The 22,140-nt window shown below is 36.8% G+C and overlaps 1 protein-coding gene across 4 annotated transcripts in view; it reads right to left on the reverse strand.

The window, feature by feature from the left end:
- Window positions 1-5,394: 5,394 nt before the first annotated feature.
- Window positions 5,395-22,140, reverse strand: part of CBLB (Cbl proto-oncogene B) — a 199,431-nt gene continuing 182,685 nt past the window's right edge. For all 4 annotated transcript variants that reach the window (XM_058555730.1, XM_058555729.1, XM_058555732.1 and 1 more), the window contains 2 exons: window positions 20,097-20,216; window positions 5,395-5,903 (listed from right to left, as the gene is read on the reverse strand). In XM_058555730.1, coding sequence (XP_058411713.1) covers window positions 5,644-5,903; window positions 20,097-20,216 — 380 coding nt within the window. In that variant the 3' untranslated portion in view covers window positions 5,395-5,643. The remainder of the gene's footprint in view (window positions 5,904-20,096; window positions 20,217-22,140) is intronic.

The following is a 22,140-nucleotide window of genomic DNA, read 5'->3' on the forward strand; positions in this document are numbered from 1 at the left end:
AGTATGGCTCTGGAGCCTGCACTCTTTACACTTTTACATTGCCATGGGAAGTTGAGAGTAGTAATCTCTTGAATAGACACGTTTGTCATAACTTCTTTAATTAAGAATTCTCTTAGCTTCTCAAGTTACTAAATAAAAAGGTTTGAGCTTTACCAAAATAAATTTTTAAATCTCCTAGCTTTTACTTTGTGAATCTGATTTTTTTGTTATTAAATCATTTTTGCTGCCCATCCAGACAGTGAACAAAAGCCAAGGCATCTACTGCAATCACATTAGTGAGTAGACTTATATATCTTCTAGTCCACAGGTGAAGTAAGCAGGATCAACAAAAAGAGATGTCATTCCACACAGGTAGCTAGTGGCAGAGCTGAGACCTGAACTCAGGACTGTTCCCACTATTGGCTACTTAAGGGCACAATTTTTAGTTATTTGAAGCATTTTGTTGTGTACTGTGCTGGGCTCTATATTAGGATCTGGGGACACAGACATGAATTAGACACGCTGCTTCTACTAAAGGAGTTCCGTCTAGTTGGGACCACCTATGGAATGAAGTCATTGCAAAACCAGATGGTAAGTATTATAATATTGGTGCCATGTGAGACATAAAATGTGGCACGCTCAGCTCAACCTGTGGGATACCCTAGGAAATGCTTCACAGAGGCCATGCTTGAGCTGGATTTTGAAGACTAAGGGTTGGCCAGCTGGAAAAAGGGCAAGGACTATTCAGAAGGACTGGCATGTCCATGGAGCATGGAGCACATTTGAGCAATTGCAAGCTGAGGAGTGAAGAGCGGCTGGGGTGGGAGGTAAATATGAAGAGGAACGCAGACAAGGAATCCCTATCATGGAAAGCCAGAAAGGGTTTTACATCAAGAAGTAACATTGGATTTGAATTTCAGAAACTTCATTTTCGTCTTGCACTAGAGCCATGGAGGTCAATTAGAGGCTATTTAAAATTCTAGGGGAGTCATAATTCAGACCCAAAAGAGCACAGTGGCAGTGGGGATGAAAAAGAAGCAAAAACAGATAAGAATACTGCCCACGTTTCCTTCGAAAATCAAACCAAAGAGGGACATGAGAAGAGGCATGAAAATTAAATTTCCCTTAGCCTGTTGCCTGATTGTCATTTGGTGTGGCATTCCCGTTAGGCACACCCTTCCCTCTGGGTGTGTTCGTGGTTCCTGTCATCTCTGACCCCAGCCAGTGACTCCTAACCCTGTGGACCTGGGTCTTGGAGTGGCTTGCATCGTCCTCCAGGCACCAGCAGATGCTCCCCAGTCTCTTCTGTTCCTCAGGTCTCGCTACTTCTCGCCTCTGCCTGGATAACAGTGTTTATCATGTGTGCTGATCCTAGTTGAAAAGCTTTACCTCTGGAGTTCTTTCTGAACAACAACAAAAACCTTGCTCCCCTTTTAGGCTGACAAAATGCTATTCAGCCTTGTCACTTGTCCACTTTTCCAGAAGGCAAGTATCACACCCAATTTTCCTTCCACAGTCCTAGAAGAGGCATGATGGTTGTTGAAAGGATTAAATGTTTTAATACTACGTTCCTTGCATATAGTAAGGGTCCAATAAAAGTTCTTAAGCACTTACCCTAAGCACATAATTCCAGTACAAGGTGATTACTTATGTACAGCATTTACTGTATTGGAATTATTTGCTTATGTATCTCCCATCTAATTGTATGTGCTTTGAGGGTATAATTATTACTACTATGAATGGGATTTTGGATGTACCAAGTACTCTCACAACATTCCGGTATGGTTCTTGATAAATAAAAGCGATTATTAACATTGTTTTTATCTCCATTGTTCTCTCCCCACTATATACTGGCCAGTAACAAATGATTAGAAAAATCAAGAATTTAGAGAACAGATGTTCCTGGAGATTAGGAATGATGAACTACATGGTATGTCATCTGAGGACCTTCACGCTTTCCCGGATCAGGTACTTCTCACTTGGAAACATAATGTAACTTTGACTTTCAGTTCTAAGACAGGAGGAGCAGCTTATCTATGCAGGTATCTTAAAACGATATGGTTTAGGTATTTAATAATGAAATCATCTGTGATGGGATCTTTGTACCACTTTGTCCAGTTAGCTTTTAAATTAGATGTCTTTTGCTTAAAATGAAGAAGAAAAATTACCACATAGAAACACTCTGAAAGAAACGTTTGTGTTCATTTGAAAAACAAAATACCAACTCTGCATTTTAACATTCATTTTATAAAATACCTTAAAAGAACAGATAAAGTACTTGAGTTTACATAACCAGAATTGAAAAAGGGTGAATAAAATATAAATTAATTGAACACGTAACTATTTTGCCACATTAGACAAGTTTAAAAAAGGCCTTTAAAAAAATAAAATAGTAATCGGGAAGAAAACCCTTCACTCTATTGCTGTCTTTTTCTGGAAACTTTTCCTAGAAGCACTACAATTCCAGGTCAACAGGCAGTACCTGTATTGTTGAAAACATACTGTAATTTGCTTCCAAATCTGTCAGCTTAAGAGAAGAAATTAAAATTTTAACCAGGTTAGATAATTCAGTGCAAATTAAAGCTTCAAGTTGAAAATCGGTGAGGAAAAGTAACATCCAAACTGTAGGAAATGCTTCTGTAACTGAAAAATAAAAAATTCACATTATGAAGAAATCTTTGCAAGTGTTCTTGTGTGTGAAACATCGAGTTAACAAATGGGCCCTTTGAAGTTGCCATTAGGGCTCTGTTATGAAGACTATTTGCAACGTGGGTGACAGGAAATGGATAGGGAGGGGACAAAGGTCATCTCTGTGGAGGGAAGTTCAAGTTAACCATAAGCACTGCTCTGATTTTAGAAAATTTGGTCAGGATATTATATCAAGGGGAAAAACGAGATTATGGAGATTAATCTACTGGACTATCATTGAAGATAAGTACTTCTACCCCCAGAACATGTTAGGGGAGGGGGAGAGCAGGTTAATGTTGGCCATGATAAGTTTTAATTATATGGATTATATGGCATATTGGCTTAAAAAATAATGTATTACCAAGTCTTGAGAAATGGGAGGAATGTCTAACTTTTTGGATCACAGTGAAACCAAGTCTGGTTCATTTCCAACCATTAATAGGTAGTCACTTTTATAATTAAAAAAGTATTTTGGCTTGATTATTTCCTCAAAAATTTTTTGAGTTTGATAAGTCACAGGTAATAGATAGCAACGGGTTTTCATGACAGTGTTGGATAGAAAGTTTCCCTCATTCCATTCCGTTCCGTACAAGTTTTTGATTCATTCTTTTTAATGAGAAAACTAACGGTTGCTATTGAGTACAAGATGTAGAGAGATTTTGGTGGAGGCTAGTAAGTTTTCTTTGCAAAATAGATTTTTAAAAAAATTTCGGATCTAAATTTACTATATTGTCTCCAGTCTTTTTCTAATTCTCACTGGAAATTTTCAATATTATTTGAAAGTTGTTTGAGAATGCACTGTTTTCTAACATTCATAATTTTATATCATTCCCTATTCTATTAATATTGTAACAACGAAGTGGCAACTTTCGGCTTTTAGACTATACCCATAATCAGCAAGTCATAAAACAGCCAAAATATACAGTGCTATTCCAACGTGACATCAGAAACTGAGAAAACAAGTGAAAAATCATGACAGAACACGGAGTTCATAAAGCAATGGAGAATTAGCCGATCCAATTTTAAAAAGTGTAAAAAGCTGCACTCAAATACCTACTCACAGGAGGAACCAAGGCAAATGGAAAATTCCCCTCTAGGGACGTTAACCAGCTCAGAATCACCTGAAGAAATTAAAACACGAGCACAAACTATCCAAGGCCTGTGACTTCTCAAGTCCTCCCATCATGACAGCCAAGCTCTCAGGAAAGGACACTGTCATTTGGCAAAGGAACGCATTGGTCCCCTCCCCAGGTCAACCTGGCTGACTAGAGGCTTGAACAACATGAACTTCCACGGGGTCTGCCGGACGTTTGGTCGTGTCCTGTCAATTCCTGAAGAGGCTTGCTGGCAGATGCGTCTCTTTGCATCACACTGTGTTTGAAAGCAAGAAAAGAGTGGTGGGAAGGCACCCAAACCCACAATTAGCTCATATTTAGAAAACTGACTGTTGGTTCAAGCATTTTACACAGACCTGGTTTTGTCTCATTCTCCACTAACTTCTCTTTGGAAAGAAAAAAAAAAGCAAATTGCCTGAAAATTCAGAAGCCCTGGTGGAAACCCTTCAGGCTTTATCCATCAGAAAGACTTTTACCATCGAAAATGCAGATAAGGATAACAAAACGTGATACCGGAATCAGCTTGCAACAGTTTGTGCTTTAAAAACACAGAGCCTAACAGCGCCGAGCACATCACAATGCTCAATAAATATTGTAGTTTTATTAAAAGTAATAACACGGTTTCTGAAGAACCAACCTCCATTTTGCAAAAAAGGCAAAACTATATTAATTTCTTTCACCTGATTGGATGGAGCAATGTGGGACCTCTGATTTGATTGCAGAGAGAAGATGACTAAGGACTTTGCAAAAAACATTGCCACAGTAGCATCAGCACTTAACAGTGCATCAAAGAGTTAACATTTCCCCCAAAATAGGAACTGGTTCCTAAGCCTGTTAGGTACCCGAGCATAATCACTCAAACAGGAAATGAACTCTAGTCCACTTTGGGAAAGGAATGGCCATAATTTTATCTGCAAATTATTAACATATTTCAGGGAGATGGCTCTCTTATTCAGCATGCCTCAAAGTAATGCAGGCATAAATATCACAGGCCTCATTACATAACTTCAATATGGCACTGTCACGGGCAAGTGTATTTCTCCCACATCTGCAGTAGTTGCTTTCTAATATTTCAGGTTTTTCCAGAGTCGTGACACCCCTGGGATGACAGAGATGAGAATATGGAAGATTAAAAATCACAAAACTTACACTAAAAAGGGAAGCTCCTTTATATTATATGAAAACCCCTTATAAAAGGCAATTGACAAAAAAAAGAATGCTTTATACATTCAGATTTTCTCCATCTCTCGACAGCGACTGTTTCCAAAGAAAAGACTCAGTAGTGAAGGCCACACACTTTTTTTTTTTTGCATTAGTTTGATGCACTGAAAATCAGAACCTTTAAAGCATCTTGTAAATGGGAGAAATGGAACTGGACCTGGTGGGGTGGGGCGTGATGGGACAGATCAAAATGAACACGTGACTAGCTGCTGACGCGGACAGCGAGGGAGGTGGTGGGAAATGTTACAGCAGACCTGACCACGCTACAAAGGGTCCGTCAAGAACACAGTACAGGTATCAAAAAAAAAAAACCCAAAACAAAACTAAAAACGAGAACAAACTGCAATGTCGCCAACTTGTAAACAAGGAAAAGCATTTCACAGATTCAAAGTTCGAGGGAAGTAAACGTCTTTAAATTATTTTTGTCAGTTCAACCCTGATTTAAAAGTATGGCTAGCAAAAGTAGGGAAGCCGCAGCCGCTGGCATTCTGAGCACGCGGCTGTCTTCTGGGAAGCAGCATTTCCAAACCTCTCTCTTCTCAAGACGCCACGTGAGGAGGAGACATCTCTCTGGAATCCCTTCCGCGCTCCTGGAATATTCATCGACTGCTTTACATTTTGGTGTTGACAGTCCTGGCTGCTATAGATTTAAACGTGGGGAGACTGGAGGGGGGAAGGCAAATTCTCGGAGGATGCTACGGGCCACTTCGACATTATTCTGGGCTATCTCTAAGGCTCTCTTCACTTCTTCAAAGGCATAACCCTCTCCCATGAGTTTTGCAATTTTTGCATCGACATTTTCCATTGCCGCTTCAGGCCCGTGGGGTTTTCTGTGGTGAACTTCTGGTGCAGTCCTGCGGGGTCGTGGTTTAGGAGGTCTGGCTGGCGCTTGTGAACCATCTGTAGATTTTCAAAGAGAGAGACCATTTAAACAATGAGATAAAGTAAAGACATATTAATATTATCTCATTATTTTATATTAAAACACTATTTTTCATTACCTCTACAAATAAACTTTTTCCATTTTTACATCCTATTGTGGGGTAAGTTATGTTGTCCCCCTATAGAACATTAGAGAGCTAAGGCAGAATCTGTTGGAAATTCAACTTAGAAATTAACACAGATTTATTCCCAATTTCACATATTCTTCTTCAAGCCACATGAATTAAAGGGGATACAGAAGGAAAAAAATAAAAACAACTGTCTGAAGAAGAAAGGCTTTCACTTTGGTAATACAGCTCCATCCTTCCCTACTATGGCAGAGGAACTTCCCTGGGTAGTTTCTACTAGAGGAAGAAACTATTACGAGCTCATAGACACTCAGAGAGAACATCCCCACCCGGCACTCCATCCCGCCCTCCTCACAACAGAACTGCTCTGAGAAATATGCTTTGTAGTGTCTCTGCCTGTCTGATTTTTCAGGTTCATAATGCTGTAAAGTGATGCCTCACTGATGTTGGGGGTGGAGAGCAATAGAGTAGATGTCTATAGTCTACTGTTAGTCAATAGGTTGAACAGAAGTAACCTAGTACTTCGTTCAAACACTTTACCCAGATTCCGATGTAGGAAGTTTTGCTAGAGAAAAAGCAAAGCCAGCAGAAACATTAGCAGTAGAGAATTTGGTTCCAGATCAGTCCCCTGATGACAACAGTTTCTTAAAGTTAAACCAAACGATATTGGTGCCCATGAATAGAGTAATCTTGTTAAGAGAAAGGAAAATTAATTACAGCCTACCACCCTAGACAGATCACCAGGGCACGGGCTGCTAACTTGAGAGGGTACTTTTTATTATGGATTACAGTATTTCAAGAGCCTCAATTTAAAAAAAGGTTAAAGTAAAAATTGTCAAATTTATGCCATGAAACACATTTATGGATTTAAGACTAGGCAGATGTCAACATTTATTTAATATCTTTCTTCTTAGACCATGGACAAGTGATAAATCCAAGGACACAGGTAAGTAAATGAGGAAGTGAGGCTAGAACCCAACTGCCTGGGGACTCTTGCCTCCATCCTGTCTCTCCTGGTCTCTGTTGCCTTGCCAACTTTCTCAAAGGCTTCAGGAGATATTCTAAGCTGATATTTTCAATAATAATCAAATCTAAATCATAAAAAATTATCTGATACAGTATTTCATATTTTCCTCATAAGTATGATATTCTTCTATGGAAAGTAACTTGTAAAAAACATCATCCTATTCACAATTCTAGTAATATCAATATAACATACATAAAATTAAAGCCTCCAGGATAAAAATATTTGGTTTCATACCAAATTGGATGGTAGTCCTATTTTTAATTTTTCCTTTCATATAGGATAATGTCCAGTTTGAAAAATACTATAGCTGTAGATAAAGCTTATTAAATTATGCTCATGTACAAGAACACATTAATTTCTGGTTCCTGCTAAACTCAGTACTGTGTCTTGCATCTGTAACTAAACATTTCAAATTATTATGGTGTGCTAAATTTCATTTCTTACTGTTGTGAGGTTCCATTTATTTTTCTATTAAGTATTTCCATTATGTCATGCAGAGATGGACAATAAATTATATTTTGCTTCTAATCATTTCCAAAACACTATTAGAAATTCTAGAAAGCTTTCCTTTACTCTAATCAATTACCACAGAATTTATACATTGAAATCTTGTCTGTTCTGATTTGCTATTTGGTGAGAAAAATACCTAGACTTAAATACAACTCTAAATTCCTTGCATTCTCTGGGTAATTTTCTAAGAGTTTTTCTAATATTGTTATTTTATTTCTGTCCAAAATACTGAGAAGGGCACATGGATGTCCAGCATCTTTGAAAAGACCAGCTATGTACACTGCTTGAGCGGGAAAGATACTATGCCAGCTAGAGGCACATCTAATAGCATAATTGGCAACAAAGTCTTAAGACGCAGAACTTTTAGATTTAATAAACATATGTATTTTTGATTTTGGTAGATGACGCTAAAAAAGATGGCACCTATCACCAGGAAAAAAACCCAAGAAACCTGTCCACTCTGTGAGGCTGCTATAATTAATGCTGGCCAAATGCAACGGAATTTATAGATGATTAATTTTAGTTAAGAGAAAGCTATTCTTTGCTTGGAAGAAATAGTAAAGCTAATTCAGGAAACCTAAGTTAGCAGGGAAAACACACAGATAGACACAAAGATTAAATCAAAACTCTAGTTAGAGTAGTGATCCTGGAACTGGTATATTTGGCACACAAAATATATTTGAAATATCAACTAGAGAAAATGATTCAAACAACCTCTGGAAGGAATCATGACAGATTTTGAAGACATTTTCATTAAAAACGAAAAACTTCTTGAAAAAAAGATTTATCTTTCTGATAGATTTTCCCTTTAAACCCCAAACGCATATATCCCAACTCATTTAATGCTAGTCCTCATTGCCCTAACTCAAAATCTATTTCCCCCAAACAGTGCTGATATCTTTTCAGAATCTTAAAAATGCTCAGAAGTTGAACTGGCTCATGTGTTAGAGCCTACAAACACAAGTAAAATGGAATCAATGTTGCAACTTTTTGCCACCTGTTATATATAAATTTGCATTTATTGCTGAATATTTATTCAATTTGGAATATCTTAATTTTTTGTGCATCTGTTTTAATCGGATAGTATAGCTCTGCACCAGGTGACTGACAGCTACAACAGAGACTTCTCTGGATGAAGATGAGGAACATCACAGAGACTTGGGATTGGTCAGATGCATCTCTGTTTGGCCACTAAGATTTTGAGTGACCTTGAGCCAAGCAATTTACTTTTATAATTCTCACTCTCCAAATCTACTTCTATATCTCCATTTCAGAGGGATTATTTATCACTCTCGACAGGTGGTGGGCAAATTAATTAAGGTAATGTTCAGTATATATGCTGAGAAGACCATTAAAACAAAGGACAACGGGGGCCAGCCCGGAGGCGTAGCAGTTAAGTTCGCATGCTCCGCTGCAGTGGTCCAGGGTTCACAGGTTCGGATCCCCGATGCACCGCTTATCAAGCCATGCTGTGGTGGCATCCCACATACAGAAGTAGAGGAAGATGGGCATAGATGTTAGCTCAGGGCTGATCTTCCTCACACTCTCACACACACACACACACACACACACACACACACACACACACAATATACATATGTATAGAGAGAGAGTTAAAATGCACTGTATTTGGGAAACATGAAGTCAGAAAACTGGAGCTCATTCTTTTCCCAGCACACTGTCTTCACCTTCATCATCCCCATTCTAATTCAATTTCTTTTTTTTCTCCCAAATCCAATTTCTCTCATTTTTCTTTCTAAATGCTTCTCAAATGCACAAATATTCATTGGAAAATGAACACACAGGCATACTTCAAAAGCAGATACAATTCTCAAGTTGTCTGTCTTGTTCCTTTTTCTTAGCTAGCTCTGGAAAGGTTTTACCTTGTGATGGCCAAGCAGCTGAATGAGAGAAAAGCTTTTTAACTACATATAAAGGTGTGTGCGTGTGTACACACACCCACACACACACACGCATACATAAACACAGTGTGGGCTATTTTATCCCATTTTCCTAGAAAGGAGGACATAGAATTTGCTTATCAGAAAAGGAATTTGTCTGAAGAACTACAAAACATTTGTCAAATAGGAAGCAGCTATGGGGTGAAAATATTCCTGATACTGTGATGGGAAGGATTCGTAAGTGTAACAGGCAGATACAATAGCACATACTAGACCCAACAGTTGCAATGAAATTTGTATGAGTAAACCTAATTGTATAAACTTTATACTGTCAAGAAATAAATGAAAGCCTCAAAATCATAGAGGCTCAAAATAAATTATTAGATTCTTTGAGAACACTTCTTTTATCAAAGAGCAGAGTCTATGGTCTCCAAAGGTGCAATATTTGATAAAACATGCCTTTGGAAGCTGACAGCCACTCAATCTCAATTTGGGCTATTTGTGAGATAAATAATCAAAATAAAATCTCAACTTTTTCTATAAATATTTTCTTTCTGATTCTATTTTCCTAAGTAGGACAATGAATTCACATCTATAATGACAACTGCTATACTCAAATGCTATAGAACAGCAATTACTGTAAATTAATAAAAACATCAGAAAAATGTGGAAAAGGAAAAAAAAACCATGGAATTTGTTGTATCTACTTTTTTTTTTTTTTAATGTTTTGTTTATTGCAGTAACATTGGTTTATGACATGTATCTACTTCTACAGAAAGCTTTTAAGCAAGATATTAGCAAGCAAGATCTATTACAACCTGAACTAACAGTGGAAGCTGTTAAAAAAAAAAAAAAAGGGAAGATCATTGTCATGCTGATCATTAGAACAAATCATTTAAAACCAATTCCTCTTTCTATACATCTCTTCCCAAAACTCACAGAGAGCCTTCACTTTCCCCACCTGTTCTTTTCCCTGCTTGTTCTAAAAGGAGACACCAGGCCCTTATTCGCTTTAGAAAGTGTAGGTAATGGAAGAGAGCCATGAAACAAAAGATAAAACCCTCTCATAGTTCCCCCAAAGTTATTATATTGTAGTTTTGGCATACAGTGGGCTGAGTCTGAATTTTAACAACTCTACGGGAATTTCTGTACCTGAATAAACGTCATCTTTAAAAACAGTTATGGGCAGGACACGTGTTTGTTTAGTCTAGTGCTGATGTCCATGCTCACGGTCTCTCTGAACTATAAGCAATGGCGACAGTATCAAAACAAGTGCAAGAATATGTGCAGTGACAGGAAATAAATAGTACATCTTCCTGGAACACCAATTTTACTCAAGGATGTGAAACAACTAACATTTCTTAATATTGAAATACATACAGCTATATCAAGGAGTGAAATATAAAATTTGCATAAATTTCTGAGATAAAACAGACTTGGAAGCCATTCCTGCATGTGGCTGTCCACGTTTACCTAAAGCCCCAGTCCCTGTGTTGTTCAGAGTTAACTGTTGCGTGGAGAGAAAGATTTAGGAAGCATTGGTTAAGGGGTAAATCTTCAGAAGCACTGGTTTAGGGGTAAATCTTCATTCAATTTTCATTTTCTGAGCATATGAAAAAGCAGATACATAGAGAAAAGTCCTGGATGGCACGGGAATTAGCCTGATGAAAATATGGTTGGAATAATACCTTAAATGATTACTCAGGTCACATTCTAAATGGGGGCAGTATCACCCCCAAGAGGGCAAAAACTGGTCCTCTAGGGATGAAAAAACATCTTAACTATGAACAATTATATACCAACAAATTGGACAACCTAGAAGAAACGGATAGATTTCTCGAAACCTACAGTCTACCAAGACTGAATCACGAAGAAATAGAACACCTGAACAGACCCATTACTAATAAGGAGGTTGAATCGGTAATCAAAAACCTCCCAACAAACAAAAGTCCACAACCAGAGAGTTTCACTGGTGAATTCTACCGAACATTCAAAGAAGAATTAATACTAGTCCTCTTCAAACTCTTTCAATTTCATTTTACAAGGCCAGCATCACCCTGATACTAAAACCAGACAAGGATGCAACAAGAAAAAAAAATTCAGCCAATATCCCTGATGAACACAGATCTAAAAATCTTCAACAAAATATTAGCAAACCAAATTCAACAGTACATTAAAAGGATCATATACCATGATCAAGTGGAAATTACTCCAGGGATCAAAATTCGTAAATCAGTCAATGTGATACACCACACTAACAAAATGAAGGATAAAAATCATATGATCATCTCAGTAGATGCAGAAAAAGCATTTGACAAAATTCCATATCGATTTATGATAAAACCTCAACAAAGCAGGTACGGGGGAATGTACCTCAACATAATAAGCCATATAGGACAAGCCCACAGCTCACATCACACTTAATGATAAAATGCTGAAAGCTTTTCCTCTAAGATCAGGAACAAGACAAGGATGTCTACTTGTGCTACTTTTATTCAACACAGTATTAGAAGTCCTAGCCAGAGTAATTAGGCAAGAAAAAGAAATAAAAGACATCCAAATTGGAAAAGAAGTAGCAAAACGCCACTATATTATATGTAGAAAACCCAAAAGACTCCATCAAAAAACTGTTAGAACTAACAAATTCAGTAATGTTGCAGGATACAAAATCAATACACAAAAATCTGTTGCATTTCTATACACTAATAATGAACTATCAGAGAAATTAAGAAAATAGTCTTATTTGCAATTGCATCAAATAGAATAAAATATCTAGGAATAAATTTAACCCAGAAGGTGAAAGTATACTGAAAACTATGAGACATTAAGGAAAGAAATTGAAGATGACACAAATAAATGGAAAGACATTCTGTGCTCATGAATTGGAAGAATACTGTTAAAATTTCCATATTACCCAAAGCAATCTACAGATTCAATGCAATCCCTATCAAAATTCCCATGGCATTTTTCACAGACATAGAACAGACAATCCTAAAATTTGTAGGAAACCACACAAGACCCCAAATAGCCAAAGCAATCTTGAGTAAGAATAACAAAGCTTGAGGCATCACGTTTCCTGATTTCAAACTCTATTATAAAGCTATATTAATTAAAACAGTATAGTATTGGCATAACAACAGACACATAGATCAATGGAACAGAATAGAGAGCCCACAAATAAACCCACACATATATGGTCAATTAATTTACGACAAAGGAGCCAAGAGTATACAGCAGGGAAAGGACAGTCTCTTCAATAAACGATGCTGGGAAAACTGGACAGCCACACACAAAAGAATGAAACTGGACCCCTATCTTACACTATACACAAAAATTAATTCAAAATGTATTAAAGACTTGAATGTAAGATCTGAAACCATAAAACTCCTAGAAGAGAACACAGGCAGTAAGCTCCCTGACATAGGTCTTGGAGATGAGTTTTTTGAATCTGATACCAAAAGTAAAAGCAACAAAAGCAAAAATAAACAAGTAGGAAGACATCAAACTAAAAAGCACCTGCACAGCAAAGGAAACTATCAACAAAATAAAAAGGCAACCTACTGAATGGGAGAAAATATTTGCAAATCATATATCTGATAAGGGGTTAATATCCAAAATATATAAAGAACTCATGCAACTCAATAGCAAAAAAAAAAAAAAAAAAAAAAAATCTGATTGAAAAATGGGCAGAAGATCTGAATAGACATTTTCCCAAAAAAGACATACAGATGGCCAACAGGTACGTGAAAAGATGCTCAATGTCATTAACCATTAGGGAAATGCAAATCAAAGCCACAATGAGATATCACTTCACACCTGTTAGGATGGCTATTTTAAAAAGACAAGAAATGACAAATGTTGGCAAGGATTCAGAGAAAACAGAACCCTCGTTCTCTGTTGGTGGGAATTTAAATTGGTAGAGCCACTATGGAAAACAGTATGGAGGTTCCTCAAAACATTAAAAATAGAACTACCATATGATCGAGCAATTCCACCTCTGGGTATTTACCTGAAGAAAAGGAAAACACTAACTCGAAAAGATATAGGCACCCCCACGTTCATTGCAACATGATTTACGACAAGATGTGCAAACAACCTAAGTGTCCATCAATGGATAAATGGATAAAAATTACGGTATGTATACACAATGGAATGTTAGCCATAAAAAAGAATGAAATCTTGCCATTTGCGACAACATGAATGGACCATGCTAAGGGCATTACGCTAAGTGACATAAGTCAGACAGAGAAAGACAAATACCATATGATATCTCTTATACGTGGAATCTAAAAAAAAAACCAAGCTCACAGAAACAGAGAACAGATTGGTGGTTCCTAGAGGTTGGGGATGGGGGTAGGCATAAGAGAAACGGGTGAAGAGGGTCAAAATGTAAAAAACAAAAGAAGAAGTTGTTGGTTAGAACCGGAGTGCCATCTAAAGGCATTCAATTCACATTTGAATATATCTATACAGGAATTTTGTGCCAACAAAAATAAGAGATCATAGAGTGGATCCTGTGGCACTGGATCTCCCGTTTGCATGCCCCGATCTAGCCTTGTAGGTTGCACTGAAGGTGATCAAATGCTAGCTCAATTCAACCACTGGTTTGTACGATAACAGCAATGTTTATACACTCTCCCTATGGGCCAGGCACTGCTCAAAGTGTTTTCTATTCATTAGCTCACCTAATCCTCACATCTGCTCTATGAGTAAGTGCTCTCTATTTCATGTAACGAGCATTAAGGCTCAGGGAGGTTAAGTAGCTTACCCAAGCTTGCACAGCTCATAAAGAGTACAGCCAGGTTTTGACCCCAGGCAGCGAGGCTTCAGAGCCCATGCTCCTAACCACTCTTCTACACTGCCCCTTCTAGAGTAAGCAGCACAACCACAACCACCATAACAAAAATCTTAGCTGCTCAACGGGTTCATGGCTCTCCAAAGAGCCACAGTACTTAGAGATATAAAGTGCATCTGTGGCATTAAACTTTCATTGTTGCAGGGGGCAGGGGTGACTAGTGAAAAAAAGGTCTAAAAAGGCCCTTAGGCAGACTATGATAAAAAAAAGGTGAACACATGCTGTACGTCTCCATCTACAGGAATGAACGGTACTCCCACTTCAGTGGCTACCAATGATTTTACAAGAGGTCCTTGTTACTTCCTTCATCATCTAAACTTTGGTGGGTTTTTTCTTAATCCATGTTTTGAAAGATGTGGCTAATAAGCATATACTATCATATTGATGAATAAATTTTCCCATTTTCTCTTTCTGTTACATTAAGGCTTTTGTAACAATAACTAGCACACTGAGTTTCTATATTTCTAGACAAAAAAAAGGGATTTAATGTGTCAGTTTCCTTGCATGTAAGTTGGAGTTCCTGTTAGACTTTTAAAATAGTGTTTGACAGCACATAAAAATGATGGACTATCATACAATAACTTAAAATGACATTTATTTAAAACTTTAATGATGTGATAAGATACTTACGATACTATGCTAAATCGAATTGAGACAGAATTGACATATCATGATCTCAACTATGTGATGATGTACATAGACAAAACATCAGAAGGAAGTACTCTGAAATGGCAATAATGTTCCTTTACTGATGATAGAGTTACAGGGGACTTCTTTTTCTTGTTGTTTTTCCCTGTAATTCTATTTTATTCTCCAATGTACATACACTCCTTTCATAACTAGGAAAAAAAAATAGCCTCAGATCCCCTCGGAGGCTTTTTACAGTCTGAGTTTTACGGCTTTTATAGTTTTACAGGTCTGAGCTGCTCAAGGACCTAAGATGGAGAAACAGAGGTTGATTTTGCTGATATAAAAAGCACAGGGGCTGGCCTGGTAGTGTAGTGGTTAAGTTTGTGCACTCTGCTTTGGCGGCCTGGGGTTTGTGGGTTTGGATCCTGGGCGCGGACCTTCGCACTGCTCATCAAGCCATGCAGTGGCAGGCGTCCCACGTATAAAGTAGAGGAAGATGGGCACAGATGTTAGCCCAGGCCCAATCTTCCTCAGCAAAAAGAGGAGGATTGGCAACAGATGTTAGGTCAGGGCTAATCTTCCTCACACATACACACAAAAAGCATAAAAACCATATAGTGAGTGGCTTCCTCAGGTCACGTGAACAATGATCAGAATCCAGGTTCTGAAATTTCTGGTACAACCCAGCTCTCTCTAACACCTCCTCCATCTCTTTGTCATCACCATATTCCTTTGCTACTCTCTCTGTTTGATTTTGTCACTGGGCATCTCCAGACTCAGTTTAGCAATCATTGGTATATACACATGTGACTGTTAAACTTAATTCTGGCTTAGCTACTGGTGAGATAACAACATAAACTGTGCTAACAAAAAAACAAATATGTGCATAGCTTACTGATAAAAGATAGAAATAAGTCAAATTCTGACACCCTGATACTCACTAGCTGTGATACCGTGGTAAGTTACTAACCTTTATTGTCTTACTTTCTTCTATACATTGACATGAAATTACTTATCTCTGATTGGATGTGAGGAATAAAATTACGTCTATATATTATATAGTAAATTTATATTTATATTTTATAATGTAATATATATTTATACAAAATATTCAATGTATTATCAATCTACAATATAAAATGTATTACATAAAATATACACAAATATATTTCATATGTCTAACTATGTAAATTATGTGTTATATATATTAAATTATCTTTCTCAGGGCTGGCCTGGTGGCATAGCAGTTAAGTTTGCACGCTCTGCTTTGGCGGCCTGGGGTTCATGGGTTCAAATCCTGGGCGTGGAGCTATTCACCGCTCATCAAGCCATGCTGAGGTGGTGTCCCACATAGAGCAACTAGAAGGATATACAGCTATGACATGCAACTATCTACTAGGGCGTTGAGGAGAAAAAAGGAAAAAGGGAGGAAGATTGGCAACAGATGTTAGCTCAGGGCCAATCTTCCTCAAAAAAAAATTATCTTTCACTACATAATCTATATATCTATATATAAAATACTAGCATAGAATTTGGCCTATGCTAAGTGCTTAGTAACAAATTTTAAAAATGATTATTATGTACAATCTGAGACATAGTCTCTAAAATTATTTAGTAATTCAGTGACTACTTGGGATGGACATCAAGACAGACTACTGATTTTCTCAACTATAACAATATCTGAGAATTAAAAGAAAAAATATATAAATTTAACTGATCAAGGCATAAAGGAAATCTCAAACACATCATCATTATGACTTTGTTAGTCTAGTATAAGTTGAATCAATTAATTCTGGGACCCATTTATGCCATAAACTTGAATTGCTGCTACTATAGATACACTGTCTAATTTTAGAAGGACACGTTTCAATGCACAGTTTTCACTAAACTACAAATGCATAAAAAATCTTCACATATACTGTGGTTGATAATTATAATTGTTAAGGCTAAGGTTATAACATACAATTTTTTGAATACATTCAGAAAATGGTTATAAGAGAACTACATTAGTATTAAATTTGAGGAAAAAAAGACTCTAGGTTCTGTGGTTTTAAAACTGAAGCTACATGTAAGGAAAAATACTTCAAGTTGTTGAATTGTGGTATAACTCTACAACACTGCAATTTCCTTTGAGACACAAAATAAAACAAAATCTTAAAAATACATAATTTATCTTAAAACATCTTACCACTAATGACAATACACAATTCCAACCCTTGTATGAAGTGCAGCCATGATTTCCAATTGAGACATTCACGGAGATAACTACAGAATATGTGGTTTTAATATAAAGTTGATTCAACATTTGATCACTTTTCCTTTCAGTGAGTAAAGGAGAAGGAGTATTGGAATTAATTCCTTTTATAATGAGACCTCCTTTATTTTGTCGGTGTATTCGGCAATAAGATCTTTTACCTGCTATAAACACATTTAATACGAGTCATGTGATGAAATTCCAGCATTGTTTTCAAGTGTCACCTTGAACTGCCTTCTAAATACTAAGACTATGAAAGACCCTCTCAAGAGCTAATGCTGCCCTTCATCAACATGAGCACAAACACATCGTCATTACGACTTTGTTATTCAATTATAAGTTGGATTCCCTAGGTTTTTAAGGAACAGCATTCAAAGTGTAGTACATTATATCTAGAGAAAAGCAAACTGGAAAACTTGTAAAACTCACACATAGCTAGTATAGACGTGAACTCCATGTGAATAACATACCCATGTGAGGAAATAAGCCGATTATTAGCAAAGAGGTTTGCCCCTTACACAGGTATATGTGAATTTAACACAGTCTGGTAAAATCCACTTATTTTTAATTAACTATCATTAAATATCAATTGTTATATCTAAAAAACTTTAAGAAAATTATAGGATATTTTTGGGGAGAGGAATAAAACATTTGAAAGGCTCTTTGTATATGCAGACATACATATACATGCACACGCCTCTTGTAGATAACAGGATAAAGCAAGATATTTTAAATCAATGAAATTATATTTTTGAATTCTTTAGAAATATTCTATTTACAGAAAGATTATACATAAATAAGTCACTATCAATTATTCAGATTACCAGAAAAGATAACGGAAATTGAATTTCTAAGGTGCAGCAATTATACCAGAATACTCAATGGTCATCTTAAAAAGGTCTTACTAAAAACACGTTACTGCCCAATAAGGATTATTAGAATCCTAAGGGCTCGAAGCACCCAGTCTCAGGCTTTTGATGGGAAGACCTAGCCTGCAGGCAAGCCCCACCCCTCTGCTGGGATGAAATGAGCTAGTGGACAGCCTGGTAGCCCTGCGAACTGCACGAGAGCACGTATCTTCTCGGACAAAAGTGTCTTCTTTTCTGTGGTTTGACTGTGTTGGTAAAGAGAGTTCCCGGAGTAGGCTGAGATAGTCGATGTCACAGCCAGCTGAGGCTCTCAGAGTAATCATCAAGACGATTTTATCACTCAGGTAAAAGCCAGTTCAGGCTTCTAGTCAATGTATATTTGGCGCTATTTCAGCAAGGTTTTTGACTCCAAGGTCTTCCTTGAAATTTCCAGTGTAATCCTCATCGGAATTCCTACCACCTGAAACCATATACGTGAATGATGTTCCCTGGGCTCTACAACACCCACGTATTAATGGAGCAAACTGTAAAGAAGCTGTGAAAATAGTGTTTTGGTCACAATTCTTCCCATAACTTGAGTATATGTTTCTTTTAATCCTGAGTTGGTGGTACTGAATATGTTATTTTACATCAGTCGTGGTACTTTCCTCAAAGTTGTATCTTAACATTATTTCCTTAAGGGATTTGCTTCCTTTTCTTATATAGTGGCTGTCAGATATTGTCTCCCCTTCTTGACTTGCACATATTTTCATCAATCTGGAAATCTACCTTTTGGACTGGAACTACAGTGTTTCAATGGCTACACATGGCTATATCTGAAATCTTGAAATGACTATATGTATATAGGTAAGAGAGATGAAAATGTGGATCAAAATTTGAAAAGGTTAATAAAATTTTCTATGCTTTCCTGAGTTATATTCAAATGTCAGAACTTATAAAACTACAAAACCGTATCTCCCATGCATGTCATCATGTACATAAGAACTACCATGCTGATAATTCTCAAAGCAGCTCATTAATTATCTCGATTCAGAAATTACAGAAGGTAGGGCTATCACCATTAACAAATATTCTCTGACTGGGTTTGAGGTTAAAAACAAAAAATAAAAATCTTGAAATAGGACAAAAATCTACATAGGAAAAACTTCTGATATTCACAGTCATGAGACAAAAATATTGTTCATGTTGCTCAAAAAGTATGTGTGTGTTCAGCATAACATAGACACCAGCTACTCTTCCTTCTACCCACCCACCCACCCACCCAGCCATGACACATGTGCCAGGCACCCTTCTGGACACGTCAGGGATACAGCAGTGAACCAAACACACTCCTACCTTCAAAGGGTTAATACTCTATCGGAGGAGACAGACAAATAAACAACCGTCAAGTAAACAAAACGAGTGAAATTTCAGGCAGTGACAGGTGTTATGAAGAAAAATAAGGCAGAAGAAGGGGACAGAAAGTGACTGTGTAAGGTGGGGGCTATTTTAGATAAGGTGGTCTGGGAAGACCTCTCGAAGAAGCAGAGAAGCCGCATTTCATTATTAACGGTTATGAGCATGACCTGTATTTACTAAAATGGCATTTCCTTCTACTTAATGGCTGGCAGAGGAGGACTGCACAGTAGCCTTAAATAAGCTATGAAAATTAATAGTTTGGTGCTAATATTAATTCTAAAGAGATTTCTTCCTTTAATGGAGAAATAAGAGAATGCAGCGTTTCAATGTACAAAGAGACTTCTTATATCTAATAAGGCAAAACCCAAGTTAGAGAATGAATAGATTTTAAATCAGAGAATGTGCTTTACTAACTGATCAAAGATGATATTAAGGCCTGATTTTTTCTTTTCCATGAGGCAATTTTGTAGGCATTCCTCTCATAATACAAGCTTTATAAGTAAAATGCAAAGGCAATAAAAATACTTTCTTAGGCTGGCAGTGCTCGTTAAATTACATAATGAAGACGACGGTGCCCTGAAAAGCAAAAGGTACTATGCGAACGTGAGGCTGTACTGTGACCATTATTAGCCGGCTCACCTGAAGACGCCGGGAGCTGATCATAGTCTTGAGATGTTCTGTTGGACTTGACGTTCTCGCCCGGTACTCTCCTAGCAGGAGGCAAAGGAACTTGGCCACTTGCTGGATCAAAAAAGGGATCTTAAACATAAAGATAATTTTCAAATTAAAACGATGATCTCTGCCAAGTGGCTGAAGAAAAAATTCTAGAAATTCTCTACAAAGATCACATTTTTTGAAAATAAATTAGAAAACTGATTTCATGACTGATATGAACCATTTTCCAATCTCCATATTTTCTCATTTATTCATCACTTGCTCGAATACGCTCTTCCCATTTATTCCTAGATAATACAGACTAATGATTTTATATTTTTATTTTTCAGATCTTGTTATTTAATTGTAAAATTGTTGATAGAAACTGCTTCTGATTTTTACTTTCTCTCCCAATCTGTCCTGCACAACGAACAGAAACTGTTCTAAAGTAAAAGAAAAAAAAAAAAAGTGTTTTGGATTTTGCCTGTAAGAGTATTATCAAATCACTTAATCTTCCTCAGCCTTAGGCAGACATCATCCCTAAAATGGACCCGACATTTGGGATTTGTAAGGATTAAATGAATGCATGTATGCATCTCCTGTACATATAAGGTGCTTTTTAAAATAATACTACATCCAGCATCCTATGCTAAATCACTGTTGTTAACTGGCTCACTGAAAAGTTAATTCACTTGTTAAAAATTGTGCTATTATTAGCATTAAGGTTTGAATATACAATAAAATGTGATTTTTTTTTTTTTTTACCATCTTGGCACTCAGAGAAGGGGCATCTAAAATAGTGAAAAATATGAATCATAGACAAAAATTATTTTACTACTTCTAGTGATATTTATTAACTGGAACTAAAGGCAGAAGAACAATTTTTGTCAGTGCTACTATATTAAGTCGTTAGGACCATAAACCTAACTGGTTTAAAATTAGTATAAAAAGTATATGAGTTTAAATCCATAGAACTGATTCCTTTTTTGAGTAGATGAACATTACCTCTGCAATCTTTGGTTCACTGATCATTTATGTAGCCACCAATTCCATCTCAGGCTCCTCTGTTCTCCTCTCTCATATTACTGTCTTATGTCTGCCAGTATCTCCAGAGGTACCCTACGTTCTTCTGAGGGCAGGGACTCTCTTTCTCATCACGTTCAAATTATGTCTCCTAATACAACCCAGTACCAAGCACACTGCTTGGCAAATAACTTGCACTTAATATCTATGTTTTTTGTTATTATTATTACTTTTTTTGGTGAGGAACACTGACCCTGAGCTAACATCTGTGCCAATCTTCCTCTATTTTGTATGTGGGTTGCTGCCACAGCATGGCCAACAAGTAGTGTAGGTTAGTACCCAGGATCCAAATCCGTGAACCCAGGCCACTGAAGCGAAGCTCACCAAACTCAACCACTAGGCCATGGGGCCAGCCCCCCTTAATATCTACCTTTAAATACCAAAAATAAACCCAGACAGATTCAGATTTTTTCATAAATTCAAAATCAGTGAAATCTGAATTGCTAATATAAAGGTAAAATTGTAAATATTAAAGAAGATCTGATTATATTTCATTGTTTTAACTTCCATTTAGTTTGATCCTAAGAATATATAAGAATTTGGTTACTTAAGAAGGAAATGCATGCCTATACTAATTTTTGACTAGATAGTATAAGGCAAGAGTTGAAGTCATTGATTCTTTTTTGCCCCTATTTGAGTACTAATTATCTTCAGCTTTGCTGGAGACTTTTTGACTTAAGGAAGGCTACTTAACTTGCTTTCATTAATTTCAAGATTAAAATGAGTCTTAGATTTTGAGCTTTCAATATTTGAAGAGTCAATGGTTCAGCCTCATTAATTTTGCTGAAACATTTTAGGAAGGAAGGAGAAGATAAATCAAATTCCATGCAACAAATGTTAATCTTTTGATTTGGAAGAGTAACCAAAGGAACCAATTATGGTGATTTCTGCATAAATTTAGAAATTTCCCAAAGCTTTAGATTTAAATATTCAATAAAATTTACTT

Source organism: Diceros bicornis, chromosome 15 (genome assembly GCF_020826845.1).
Source record: "Diceros bicornis minor isolate mBicDic1 chromosome 15, mDicBic1.mat.cur, whole genome shotgun sequence".
Classification (NCBI taxonomy): domain Eukaryota; kingdom Metazoa; phylum Chordata; class Mammalia; order Perissodactyla; family Rhinocerotidae; genus Diceros; species Diceros bicornis.